At 38.1% G+C, this 13813-nt stretch overlaps 1 protein-coding gene across 1 annotated transcript in view; it reads right to left on the bottom strand.

The window, feature by feature from the left end:
- The window catches only part of INTS8 (integrator complex subunit 8), a 25399-nt gene extending 11586 nt beyond the window's left edge, over positions 1 to 13813 (bottom strand). The window contains exons 1-14 of the mRNA XM_014965529.1: positions 13592 to 13813; positions 11891 to 12065; positions 9833 to 9973; positions 9331 to 9402; positions 8130 to 8181; positions 7514 to 7696; positions 6875 to 6982; positions 6002 to 6157; positions 5422 to 5522; positions 3820 to 3961; positions 2598 to 2668; positions 2283 to 2458; positions 1303 to 1436; positions 575 to 685 (exon numbers count right to left, since the gene is read on the bottom strand). Of these exons, the coding sequence (XP_014821015.1) occupies positions 575 to 685; positions 1303 to 1436; positions 2283 to 2458; positions 2598 to 2668; positions 3820 to 3961; positions 5422 to 5522; positions 6002 to 6157; positions 6875 to 6982; positions 7514 to 7696; positions 8130 to 8181; positions 9331 to 9402; positions 9833 to 9973; positions 11891 to 12065; positions 13592 to 13721 (1752 nt within the window). The 5' untranslated portion in view covers positions 13722 to 13813. The remainder of the gene's footprint in view (positions 1 to 574; positions 686 to 1302; positions 1437 to 2282; positions 2459 to 2597; positions 2669 to 3819; positions 3962 to 5421; positions 5523 to 6001; positions 6158 to 6874; positions 6983 to 7513; positions 7697 to 8129; positions 8182 to 9330; positions 9403 to 9832; positions 9974 to 11890; positions 12066 to 13591) is intronic.

The raw sequence follows: 13813 nt of genomic DNA, 5'->3' as shown, positions 1-13813 counted from the left end.
ATCACTCAAGCACCTCACAATTACCATTTACACTTTTGAGTCCTTTGGACTTGCTACTAAGCCAAACAGTTCCAACAGTTCCAGATTTTTCAAACAAAACAAGAAGTTTAAGCAAAATACCAGAAGCAGCTACTGGCATATCAGGTACAATTTGGTCTTACTTTGTAGTTTAGCGAACTACAGTATTGTCAGTTACAAGGCAAATAAAACAGCATTCCAATAAATTCCTTATATAAAACAGTTTAGCCAAAAGAACAGCAGTTCATATGAGTAAGTCAGACCACCACAGGATTTAGATGCAACATGATTTAGTACATCATATTCAAAACTTTGTATGAATGAAATTATCTCCAGGCCCAAGTCATGGAAAGCCATGATCCTTGCTCTACTGATGGAACTTGGTGAGACAGAAATATTTAAGCTTCATACAACACACAGAGCGTGTTACTACATCTCCCTCACCTCCCAATTTTTCAATTTCTTTTTTCTCAAAAAAGGGTTTTCCAGATTTTCAGTGTTATTAAAATTCAATTGCTCAAACTAAATCACCAGTAACTTCAGAAGGCTTGCTCACCTTTATCGCACAGCAGTGTAACCCCTTCGCCATAAGGATGTAGACCAAATCCCTAGTCAGATTGTCTTTGATGCCTAAAATAACATTGCCGTAAACATTTGGTACTTCCCACTGGGAGAGAAATACATAAGACATTTGCACAGAAACAGGTTTTAGAATTCACGTCACTGCTTAAAATGTTAAAACCAAAACTCAAATATCAAAAATTATTGACATCTAAGTGTCAGCTCTTTCATTTTTACATCTAATCAGAAGTAAAGTATTGCTCATATAGAAGTACAATAAGAATGGCTAACTACCCTACTTCATTCATACTCTGAATATGCAATAATAGAGAGAAAAAAAAACATAAAAGACAATAAAACCTTACTTAATTTAAAAAAAAAAATATCTCTTCCTCTCTCTTCTCCCAGCTTTTAATGACAGGAAATTTAAATAATACTGCTAAGTAGTCCCAATGAAGTTATAGAAATCTGTCATCTCAAAGGAAAGCTTGTGATACAGCCAGTAATTCCTATAAACAAAGGTTAGATGTTTTGTTGCAATACTTTTCATACAGAATGTGAATTTAGATACGTATCATCATTCTTATTGAACCACCATTATGCAGAAGGGGAAAAAAATAAATCACGTTGAGGGTCTATGACAAGATGTTTACTGGTTATTGCAGTATGACACCTAACCAGTCCTTGAATTACACTCTCTCATGACCACATGAAATACGTTACCTTATTCGAAATTGTCCAGAACTGGCGTTCTGAAGTCATACCATGCAACTCAATTAAGATCTGGCGAATCCTCCAAGGATCTACTGACAATATGAGCTGATGTTCAAGCTGGCCAATATTGACACTTGCTGAAGCTAGAAGAAAAGCAATCAAGTGTCCAGCACATTCCTTCTTAATGTAGATACTTATATTTCATTAGTATATAACATTGTAAATATAACACAGTAACAACAGCAGATACATCAATGCTTTTGTAGGCTCCTTCCGTGCCCTTCCACAAACACCTTGTGCTGGCTTCCCATCTCCCCTGACCTGAAGGTCTGTTTGCAACGCCCCCTCTTCTCACACCAGCAGCTCTGAGTATTCCCTTGTCCTTGCTACACTGAAGCAACAGGTTCAAGATTTGCACAAAAAAAGTGTTCCTCTACTGCCTCAGTGAAAATATGAATTTTTCACAACTGGCTTAAGTCTATGCAAGGCTGTATTAAAGCTAAAAAGGCAAGTTCTTTCCAGCTGCAGTCATCATCTGGCACATCTGATGCTAGCTTTGACTTGTGCAGCTGCACAGCCAGCCAATTACACCTGGGAAATGAACTGGACATAGAGACCTGAGTTTCACTTTGGTAGGTTTAAAACTTCACACAGATGGTATTCCAGCTCACCACACAGTCACACTAGTGCTGGCCTGAGTCCAGAGGTGGGGTGCCCTTCTAGGAACAGCTACCACAGCCAGATTTGCTTCAAACCAACCACTACACTCCTCTTTCACTTGGTGAGCTAGGACACATTCCTTTCAGCGTATCTATAATACTCAGTTGAGATACCATCAAATAGCAGCCACCTTCTTGAACAAGTAGGACATTCACCAACTAAAAACGGAAAATATTCCCTCTAAACTTTTTCTGAGGACATAGTAACCTCAAGCATGGGAACAGGTTAACTGCCTGCATCTAAATTAATGAAAATGCTATGAAAATTACCTGGGATATCATAAAAAGAAGTCATGGGTTTTGTGCACAGGTTGACTCGAGGAGATCTCTTCCGCATTTGATCGATGAGCAGCTTCCGTTCATCATCTTTCAGCAGTTTTATGAACAGCTCATGAGATGAAATCATGAAGACAAGCTGAAGATCTTCCAAAACCAAACACAAGTTTCTAAACAAATAAAAAAGTTTATACATGAGCAGGAAGAAGCTGCTTATTTTTCTAGTCATAAGTGCTCAAAACACCATAAGCAATGTAATACCATGAATTAGCATTTTTTTGTGTGCTGTATCTTAATACTGGTACATACTTGAGAAATGCTGCCATTTTTCTCTTCAACTCTTCGGAAGCATTTTCCAAGTTTATTGATCTTGAACAAACCTGGCAAAGAAAGCAATAAATAAGTATGTAGCTCCTTAGAACTCTTAAAATATTTAGTTTCAGAAAGTGTTACTGCCCAGTTTTCTGACTCATAATTAGTATTTGGCAGTAAACCCCTCTCTCAAGGGAGGCGGCAAAGTTATCTGATAAACACCGTAGCCATCACAGATGGATCAGAGTTCTTTCCACCTGTACACAAGACAAGCTGTATCAGAAAGCTGTGATCTTCTCTCAGACACAATTTTCATTCCTTTTTCCTTTTCCTCTGATATTTAGCTGGGCTGACACCGAGTGCCACAGTACCAGCCCCACAAGATCAGAGAGATCTGCTACACAAGTTTAAAAATGAATATTTATAAGAGCAAAACTGTAAGATTCTCTAGGATTAACAGGGTGGGATGCTTGGGTGTTTTTTTTTTTAAAAAAACCCAACACAGTAGTTGGAAGATAACTAGATAGTTGAAATTAATTGCCAGCTTACAAGAAATAATGTGGGTTTTTTGAGCAATATGTTTAAGTCCTAGTATGAGCAGTTGATGGAACAGCTTTTACTTCCTCTGTACTGCCAGTCAATTTTTGCCACATGCTTGAAGAAACAAGCAAGAGCCAAGGCTCAAATTAAGAAAAAAAGATATAAAAATGACAGCAAAGCAATGAAAGGCATAAGTTCAGTTTGAGCAGTAATAGTTTCCTAAAAAGCTTTACTGAGGGCAACAGTTTAAGTCTCACATATACAGTAACAGAGGATCATTTCATGATATGCTAACTTTTACAACAAAGCTGGTACGGGAAAGTGGTCCTCTTCAACAGATACTCTAGTGTCTCTCTTTGTCTTGGAGAATTTATTTCTTTGTTCCTTGAAAACCAACATTCAACAATATCTCTAAATAAATTAATGATGTCAGGAATAGCAGCAATTTCAAATCCAAGCTGAAGTAACAAATCAACATTGGTTCCTCCCCAACAGATGAAAATGGAACTATGAACATAGATGCAAGACTGATCACATATGCTGGAATTGTACCAACTGCAAAGAAGTATTTTTCTCTGCTTCAGAAGTTTTGAGTATTACTTGCAACAATACAGTTATGTGAGGAAAGAGATATCTCACTACAGTTTCTTCTGTATTCTAATTTCAGATAATTTCTTACCTCAAGGAGGAAGTCTATTTTCTCTTTACTGGGTTTCAGGAACAGTTGACAAAACTGAATATCAATGATTCGACCCTGCAATACATCGCAGACTGTGTTGCACACGCAGACTTTGAAACAAATTTCATCCAGAGCATCATTCCTGCACGAACACAAACCCGAACATCACAGAACTTCTCTGACAAACAGAGTCACAGCAAAGCTCCAGCTGCCAGATCCTAAGATAAGTTTGGAGCACATGCCTCTCTCAAAGACTGCACTCTAAAAAAACTTTACGCAGGATTTTACTTAAATTTACTCAGGACCTCACTTTTAAAACAAAAGAAAATTCCCTCCCCACCCACAGCTCTGTTTCACAGACAGACTTCATTATTGCTTCAGCCTGAGCACCACTGGCACTCCAACTACAGCAGTGTGACTGACACAAAGGTTCATTGCTTTTTGGCAAGCATGCCCTGAGCGTGGCCGACAGTCCAGGAGGCTTCAGGAATATTTATGCATTTCAGAATACACAATCACTGGACAAAAATCAAAACAAACAACCAGAACCTATGGTTTCCTTCTCTTAATCCTTCTCTGTGTGCCTTACCTCGATTGCAAGGTCATGCTCCTCCATCCTTCTCTGTCTAGTACTCATCACCTGAGGGCCCTCCGTATCTACTGCATCAGAAATGAAAACAACCCTACAGGGTGCTAAGCTACAGCCTCTAAGATGCTCGTCTAAGAGATGTCTATTGATTCCTCTCTGGCTGAAGTGAAAGCTAAATTAATTACCTACACAAGTAGTTACACAAGTAAGCTTGCTCTTACACAAGAGGCTGTCACCATCGATACTTCTTTTTCCTCACACAAGTGGTAAAACAGAGCCTCTCATTTCTTCAACTGAAATACCTACAGGCATTTACCCTTCAGGGAGTAATTATCATCATGATTATATGGAGATGCTTTACATACAGCCTTGATTCAAGTGCCTAAGCTCCACAGAAAGTTGAATTTTTGATGTGGCCACGTGGTCAACATTTCTCAATTGGGAGCCATCCACAAGCTGCCCATGTAATATCCCTAATTCTCTCTGCTTACTCTAAATTTTTTCTTAGAATAAGTGTACCATACTAATCTTTCAGCACAGGGCTAGTTCAGCACTGCACAAGGCTCCTCATCACAGGTAACTACACCACCAATGTTCCCAATGAACTGCACGTCTCCTACAACATTACTGCTTAGTATGGCTACCCTGAGACCAGCTTTGACTTCAAGTTTTAGAAGACCCTCTATATAAATTTTATATCTATCTCTCTATATATACATACACACGCATATGATAAACTAAGACTTTTACCACTGATTTTTATTTATGCAAGTGTTAATACTCATTAAAATTTTCCCATATATGGCCACAGTGAGACACATCACAACACAGCTCCTTAGTTGGAAGACGTAGTGTAGGCTATTGCTAAGAGAAATAAGGGCTGAAGTGTCTGGGATGCAAGTAATTTGTTGTTAAAAGATTTCATGTACTTTCCATGAAAAACATAAATCTCACTAAAATTACTTTTCATCATCATTGAGCAGATCATTATTTAATGATAATTAAGTTCTCACCCTTGTTGAGCTTTTTGGAAGAGTTCTCTCAGCACTGATTGCCTGAACTGAACAGGTAAACTGAGTGTTAGATTATCTTCAAGGAATATCTTCACCAAGTCCTGTAACACAAACACAGTTGGAATAGTCAACGGATAATGTAAAAGATACAGATAAAGTAATTTTCTGTCTGGTAACAGAAGCTGCTTGCCCCTGTATGTAATATTAAAATTCATTAAACAACCAGAAAGGGACCAAACAACAAAAAAGCTCTCCAGCATCAGATAATTAAAGAAAGAAAAAAAAAACCCAAACAACTCAAATTTGCAAATCTCAGCAGCAGCATTCCCTGAAACCCCAAAGAATTAGATTCTACCTGAAAATTCCATACATCAGCTAGTAGGAATTATCTACATTGTAACGGAATCCAAGATATTTTAATCTAATATGTATCAGATTATGGTATAAGCCTATAGAAGTGCATTCTAAACCTGTAGTTAACTGGAACACTTAAATTTATTGAAATCCCTGTAAATTCAAGTGGAATCATGATAAAAAAAAAACCACCTCAAATGTATGTGTGTTTATTTAAATACCCTACCTGATAGTTGCCAGATTTCATACAGCTGTGGATTTGAATATAAGGAGTTGCCTGTTGAGATGCATCATCAGAAGATGAGGTAAGAATTCCACAAGCTTGACAGTACCCAGCTAATCGTTCTTCATCGATGGTAAAATGAAGTGATGATGAACCATTCTGAAAAGTAAGAGTGAACCAAATCTTAGTGGCAAAAATATTACAATACGTAAGCTTAATTCAAAAACAAGAAGACCCACAATTTCCCCAAGTAACAGCAAAACAACAAAAGAATGTGTACACACTTCTCTTATATTAGCATATTTCCATATGTGCTCCTTATAGCTTAGGCCATGCTTTGTTTAAAGAAAAATCTGAGTTTTGCAGCTTTAGGAATATAAGTATGAAGCAAAATTTTAAAAAAAGCATACATTAGTTGTAAATTAAAACATCGTATTTTTCAAAAGGTGAAAACATAGACAATCTGATTTCCCAGAGAATGTTAAATAAAAAAAGAATAGGAAGTGCTGTATTGTTACATTCCTCAAAAACTCATCACCACAATCCAAATACCACAAGGGACAGAGAACGTACTGTTCAGTCAAGTTAATATTAGCACTGGAGATATCATTCTTGAATTTCATTCATCAATAGGATTTGTGTAAGAGAGTATTCATTACAAAACATGGAACAAAGCAGCAATACATTGCAGCTGATTAATTTCGTTTCAAACAAGGCAAAATGTGAAAAAACAAAAACTGCTGTCAAAATACCAAGAAGTTTCTTTAAAGATCGTGTGTACCAGTAACAGCTATTAAATTGCTAAAGAAGGAAGAAATAATTTAGACAAGCTCTTTTAGAAAAATTGAACATATATGCTAATAAAACACTTGTTACCTTTGCAATCAACTCCTTTGTTTTGAAAAACTTTTCTTTAGCGTTTTCATGAACAGCTGCATTTGTTGATCCTTGTTGAAAATAGATTGCACCCAAGTCATAGCAAACCTGCAAACAGCATTGAGATAAAACACATTATCTTGAAAATTTATACAACATTTAAAGTCAAGATTAAGTATTTCAGCTCAAACCTTACACGTACTTTAAACTATTCCTATTTTTTTCTAATGTACTGATATACACTGCATACCTTCCCCCACATAATTCAATTGTTTCTTCTTTAACTAATTGTTTCTTCTTTAACTGCAATCTCAAGTTGCTCAATCATGAGCAATCCTGCACAGGCATTACAAAATTACAGAATAATTTCCAAATAATCCAATTGTTAAGAACAACACGATAAGCCATTCTTGTCATATAATGGTTTACTCCAGAGGTGGGGGGAAGCAACAATATTTACAGTGTTAAAAAAAAAAATAATCTAATAATGTAAAAATGTAGATAATATCTCAGTGCATTAAAAAAGGACGCAAGAAATATTAACAGAAAAATACTGCAATTTATCTCAAAAATATTACTTAACACTTTGTCTAAAGAAATATACATAAATTGAAAGTTTTAGTATAGAATGTAAGGTACCTGGCACTGTATCTCCTCTGCACTGATTTTCAGTCCAGCTGTGGAGCTCTCTGTTTCTCCATTCACCATGCCAGGCTCCATGGCTAATAAATCCAGAGTTCTTATGGTGTGGACATAAAGGTCTTTGTTTAATTTAAGTGCTCCTTCTAGGACCAGGATGGAATCAGCAGCCTGCTCTTTCAACTGTAAGAGTTCAAATGCATTGAAAAAATTAACCTCTTGGGTTTGAGTTTAGCTCTGGGTTTAAATTAACACTAGAAATGTAACAGTACAGTAAAAGGTTTTAAGTGTCGAATTTTGCTGCCACATGATTTGCAGCTCAAGCATGGTCTTAATTACTAATCACACACTGATTTTGTGGAGGCTTGCTCAATTTATACAGCTCCAAGGATGGGCAGATGAAAGAATACTTCAATCACACAAAACACATTGCACACTACACGGAATGTAGACACCACACTGTCCAGAACGCACACAGTGGAACTGCAGCAAATACTAAAAGTGGCAAAAATAATATAAATGTGCTGAATCCAACAAAACTCCCATGCAATTATTTCCTGTCCACTTATATTTATATGTAAATTCAGGCAAAAATTAGAGGGGAAAAAAGACTCACCACTTTCAAAATGTTTTCAGTTAGTTCCTTTTCCTGTTGCATCTGGTTCATCCTGGAAAATGCAGGGAAGAGGTCAAGATCTCACTTAGAAAGCAAACCTGCATATTATTTTACTTCATGTTCTAGACCACAACAAGCAATTCAGACTAATTTTTGCTTAATTACATTTTAAACATGATTATGCAGGACCACTGACTGTTTTCATCTATCTCTATCTGAAATACAGAATTATATAACGAAAAGATAGTTTTGCATGAGAATATGCATCAATGAAATGGAAGTTACAAAGTTTTTGTTGATTTTTTTTCTTTAAAAACCAGATTGTTAATATCAGCAAAATTATCATGAAGAAATCAGCTTCCAAGCCTCAAGTCTCTTCAAGCTTCACTATTTAAATCTTCTTGAGCAAGTGTCAGAGGCGGAAGTGTGTTCATATGTTTATGTAAAAATTAAAAGTATTTTTAAATTATTTCCCCATACAGAATGTTTTTGTTCAGGATCAGACTCTCATACGTATAGAACAACACAAGATTTACAGTAAAATGAGAAGCAGTAGTAGTATTTTAATCAACATACTTAACAGATTCTCTCCAACAAGTTTGGCCTAATGCTAGAGTATAAAATGAACATAAACCACATGACAAGTACCACTGAGATACTCCCAACTTTATTCGAGAAATTTGTAACATTAAAGCCAATTCCAAGGACAGGTTGTAACTACAGCCACACAGCTTCTAAAATGCAGAATGAATACCGACTTTAAATTACAATTTATTACCTAATGAAGCAAATTAAAACACTTCATGATTTCTCACGTTATCATACATAATGCAGCACATTGCTATAAAACAGCTGCATTAAGCAAGCTATTGTAAGTTAAAACAGAATGCAGGAAGTGTACCTGTATTAGAGACTAAGCATTCTGCCTAGGCAAATTCCCATCTCCCTTTCTCCCATGATTTTTCATGCCTCTGTGGAGTCACAGCAATATTTAAAGAGTGGAATGACAGACAAGTACATGTACGTATCAAGCATGTCTGACAGCACAGTAAGAATATACTTGAAAAAAATGCAAGTTTTCCATGCTGCAACTAGCCATTTTAAGAAACTCAATGTTACTAACATGATTTAATCCAATTAGAAATTAAATTTCTGTTACAAATTACACATGAAGTCCAAATGAATTATAGCTGTAACTTACACATTTAACTGAGGTGGACCAGGCTTTGGTTGCTTTACAGGGAAACTACTTTGAACGATGGTCCTTATGGCCCTATATAGGGGAAAAAATTAAGCAAAGAATGGTATTAGCCTCAGAAATGTAACAAGCAGATTACACACCTCTTAAGAACATCACCTTGTCTTTTCAGGTACATTATACCATTAGAATTATAACATTAGAATACATGCTCCACTCAAGAGCACATCTAGTATTTAAGAAATGCTCTTATTAGCTCTCTAAAAACCTAAAAGAGAACAAGATTTTTATCTTTATAATGTTACAGTTCAAACTACCTTTACCATTTCTCCAGGACACAAAACCAGCTGTAGAATAGCTTTTCAGACTCAGCTCCACCCTATAATCTACCTACAGATCACAAAATTATTATTACTTTGAGATTCCTTCTCCTAAGTATATAGACAGAAGAAAACATTGTCTTGTTCTATCAGGATTTTAAGATTATTGCCTTCAAGCAGTTTACCATCTGTTGTAGAGTAGTATTGCCATTGCAGTGGTTGGGGGTAAGCTGGACAGGTCGACATCCACGTGTTTAGTTCCTGGGGGAACTTTGCTGATACACAGAAGTTCATTCAGTAGCATGTTCAATACAGGAACAGACAAGCTATTAAAAAAAAATGAAAAAACAAAATCAGATACTTCATATCACCATCCTACCTCTGGAATGCTTAAGTAATATTCACTGCTATTCAGTACTACATTACTACTTAACATCCCATGGAAGTAAGGGTAGTATTTCTTATAATGAAATGACCTGTACCAGATGGCATCCTAGGTCAGGTATGTAAAGCAGTTTCCAGTATAAGCAGCATAATCCTGACTGGAAAGCTGCCCTGACAGCTGAGCTACTACTATGCACTGCTGCATTAGTCCACACACATCCTCAGAATAATCCAGGCACCTCTAACAGCAGGTCCCAACTAAGAAGAAATTCTTTTCAAAGTATTCCCAGACAACCACATTTCCACTGCAAAAGGAATTTCATTCACATAAAGGGAACATTTCTCTTGTGCTATTATGGCTTATCTCCCTTTCTGCAGCATTCACTAGCAAACAGTGAAGTTAAGATGAGGAACTGGAATAGAGCAGTGTAAGCTGTATTATGTAAAATATACATTAGTTGGGACAAAATCTTTCTTGATAAAATGAGAAGGCACTGCAGGCTGGACTGCATCACTCCAAGCTTTTGAGGTACAATTTAATGCAACTGAAACACTAGCATTCATTTAGACACCATTTGAAATTGGAAATGATCAGCTACTGCCAAAGTACCTTTGAGCTTGTGAAAAATTTGCATTCTTTGCAACCAGCAAAGAATGAAAACAACCAGTGAAACTACACTTTTAACAATCAAAGACTGAATTCCTGTTTAACAAATTTTAGGTCTTGTGTAATATTAGGCTCCAGGTCTGTTATCAAGCTATCATTTTAAACTAACAAATGTTGATTTTTCCTTGTGAAGTCCAGAACATCATTCAACTGTTTATAACAGCAGAAGTCTTGGAAAAAAGCTGGGGTTAAGCTGTTATTTTATTTCTTTTTAACTACCATGACTGAACCTTTGGGTATAATCACTTAAAAAACCAGAAGCACGTTTCTTATTTTAGAACAATCTTAGGCTTCACAAGCTAACAGAACAAGAACTCTAACTACTATATCGAGATGCTAAATTAGTAGTCAAAATTACTTCAGATTGGTTCTCAAAAAAACCCAGCACAGATGGACAAAACAATCATATCAAAACACAGGATCAGCCCAATAGTATCATACCGCAGGGCTGATTTTTCAATCAAGATTATATCTACATTTTAAGAAGATACCCATTCACAGAAAATACACCATGAATAAATGTCAGTATAAATTCCTCCTGCAAAAAGGAGGACTTGGCAGTGCTAGGCCACTTGATGATCTCAAAGGTCTTTTCCTACCTAAATGGTTCTATGCAAGTTACAACTGGGGCAAATATTGCCCTGCTAAAATTTTACATTGCTAAAGTGCAGTTCCCTACTGTGCTTAGAACTGCCAGCTGTTCTACTTCCACCAGACAACTCAGCAGCTGAAATTATTTGTGTTAAAAAAATTCAAAGGAAAAATGCCAAGGTGGAGTTTGTATATTTCAACCAGTTATGGGTTACTTTACAGCAACAAAACTGGAGCAAGACTTCCAACTTCAAGCATGTCAGAACGGAGAAATTGACATTAGTTTTGTCACTGAAGAAAAGGTAACCTAAAATTAATCTTTACGCAGTTTAGACATGCACATCTTAATACCTAATAATCACTATTCTTCCTCTCTAAATTATAAACAGTATCGATTTGCTCACAGACACTGCCTTTATCAAAACACTTTTCTAACTCGCAGATAAAATGAAACTTGATTTCAGTTGTCACACCCAAAACTCTTCTTAATGTAAGAAATATGCTTTCAGAAAAGGGAGCCAGACACATTTCCATTCGTTAAAATAAAGATCTCAAGCCATTTCAGTTTAGTAATTTCAGCATGAAGATGTACAGACTATACCTTTTCTCTAGTACATCCAAATCCCACTTCAGATGAGCAGCAACTTTAAGAGCAAGAAGTTTTAAAATGCGGTTTCTTTTGTTATCAGGTGGTGGCTGGACTTGGTTCTGCTCATTCACTGATGGCTTCGAAGCTTGTTCCAAGAACTGGACAATCAGCTGTACAGGTGGAGGATCTGCAAAAAGACACAGCCACTCTTCAAATTCTTTCTAAGCCCAGAAATTAATTTCTTGTTGCAGCTATGAACAGGGATCTCAGCTCATTGCCATTTATACACTGACATTGTCACCTGGCAGATGCTAATCCCAAAAGGTATCTTCCTTACACTGACTTAAATCAGACTATTAAGATACCTTTGTTTAGGCTTCAATTTCACTTGACCGCAGTAACCACACTCTCATGCTTTTATTTATTTTCACTATTTTGTATTATGTTTCAGTACTTGCATCCACAGAAAGGTCCCTTCCAACCTAGAAGATTCTGTGATAGAAAATAAATGCGATGCTTACTGAAATAACAAGTTAGCTCTTGTAGAAGTATATATCTACTTGTAATTCTCTTTGTATATTTAAAATATATTTACAAGCAAATGATGGTATTTCTGAATACATTTGGAAGATACTTTTAGGCTGTGTTTTTTTTTCCTCAGAAAAAAAAAGCCCCAAGTCTCTCCCTTACAATAAGACGGTCTCCCCAGCACGTCTGAGCTGTTTTGAAAAACTGAAGCCAAATCATAACCGTCACACTCTCACTGAACTTTGTGAAACATAACACTAGTATTAGTCATTATTTTTAACTATAAAATAGCAGTGTAAGATCCAAGCACAAAGATAAAGCCTGACTATGCTTAAATTTACTTTTTGTGCAAGCAATACTGTCCCAGGTTTTCCTCGTTTACCCCACCTGCTCACAGAACTCAGGTACTGAACAAGACAAGTCTCACTTATGATCGTCAAAAGATCAGCTACTTTTAAATATGGTCACTTTCTTACAACACATCAGACCAGGCTTCTGTTCATTCCAGGTCTAAGTCGACAAAGCAATTTCAGCACCGAACCTTCTGGAGGACTCCAGTCCCTGGTGCTCGCAAGACTTTAATTGGGAAAAAACCCACTCATCATTTTTGCAAATAGTCATGATTTTTGCAAATAGCACTTCACATCATTAAAATAAACAACCTGTAACACTTCCGCAAACAAAACTCAAGCACGCGAAAGGAAAAACATAGGAAATACAGGGGAAATGAAGCTATTAAATAGGGAATTCAATGTAAAGCGAGAAAGATATGCTCTTGTTTGCTCCAACTAACGCTGCGTGGCCGCAGCCCGCAGCCCCCTGGGCCTGAGGTGCCCTTCTCACACCCCGACTTCCCCAGCACCTCCCTGACACCCCCCGTCGCCTCACAAGCCCCCCCGCAACCAAACCTGCCGGAGGCGAGGGAGGGAAGGGGGGTGGGAAGGAGGGAGGAGGCGGGCGGGAGGCGGCGCCGGTGCGGGGCAGGCCGCGGGAAGGCGGAGGCAGCGGCCAGGCTGCAGGCCGTAGCGGCGAAGGAAGGAACCCGCAGGGAGAGAAGCGAATATTTCTCCCCCGGAGGCCGGCAGGGCCGTGGGGAGGCCGGCCACGGCCGAGGAGGAGGAGGAGGCGGCGGAGGGGGGGGGGAGGAGGGGGAGGCGGAGGCCGGCAGGGCCGCGCCGCACGCACCGGGAGAGGGCTTCTGCAGGTGCTGCTCCAGCAGCCCCTCCTCTAGCAGGAACTCGAACCAGGAGGTCTGCGGCGGGGTGCAAGGCCGACTGGAGGTGGCAGCTTCCCGGTCCGCCGCTTCCGCGCTCATCGCCGCTGCCCGAGCCCGAGGCCAGCCCCGCACAGCAGCCCCGCACGTAGCGCCCGCCCCCGCAGGAGCCAAACAAGATGGCCGCCGGCCAC

This window comes from Calidris pugnax, unplaced genomic scaffold, assembly GCF_001431845.1.
Source record: "Calidris pugnax isolate Ruff unplaced genomic scaffold, ASM143184v1 scaffold41, whole genome shotgun sequence".
Lineage (NCBI taxonomy): Eukaryota > Metazoa > Chordata > Aves > Charadriiformes > Scolopacidae > Calidris > Calidris pugnax.
This window is presented reverse-complemented; position numbering and strand designations above follow the sequence as displayed.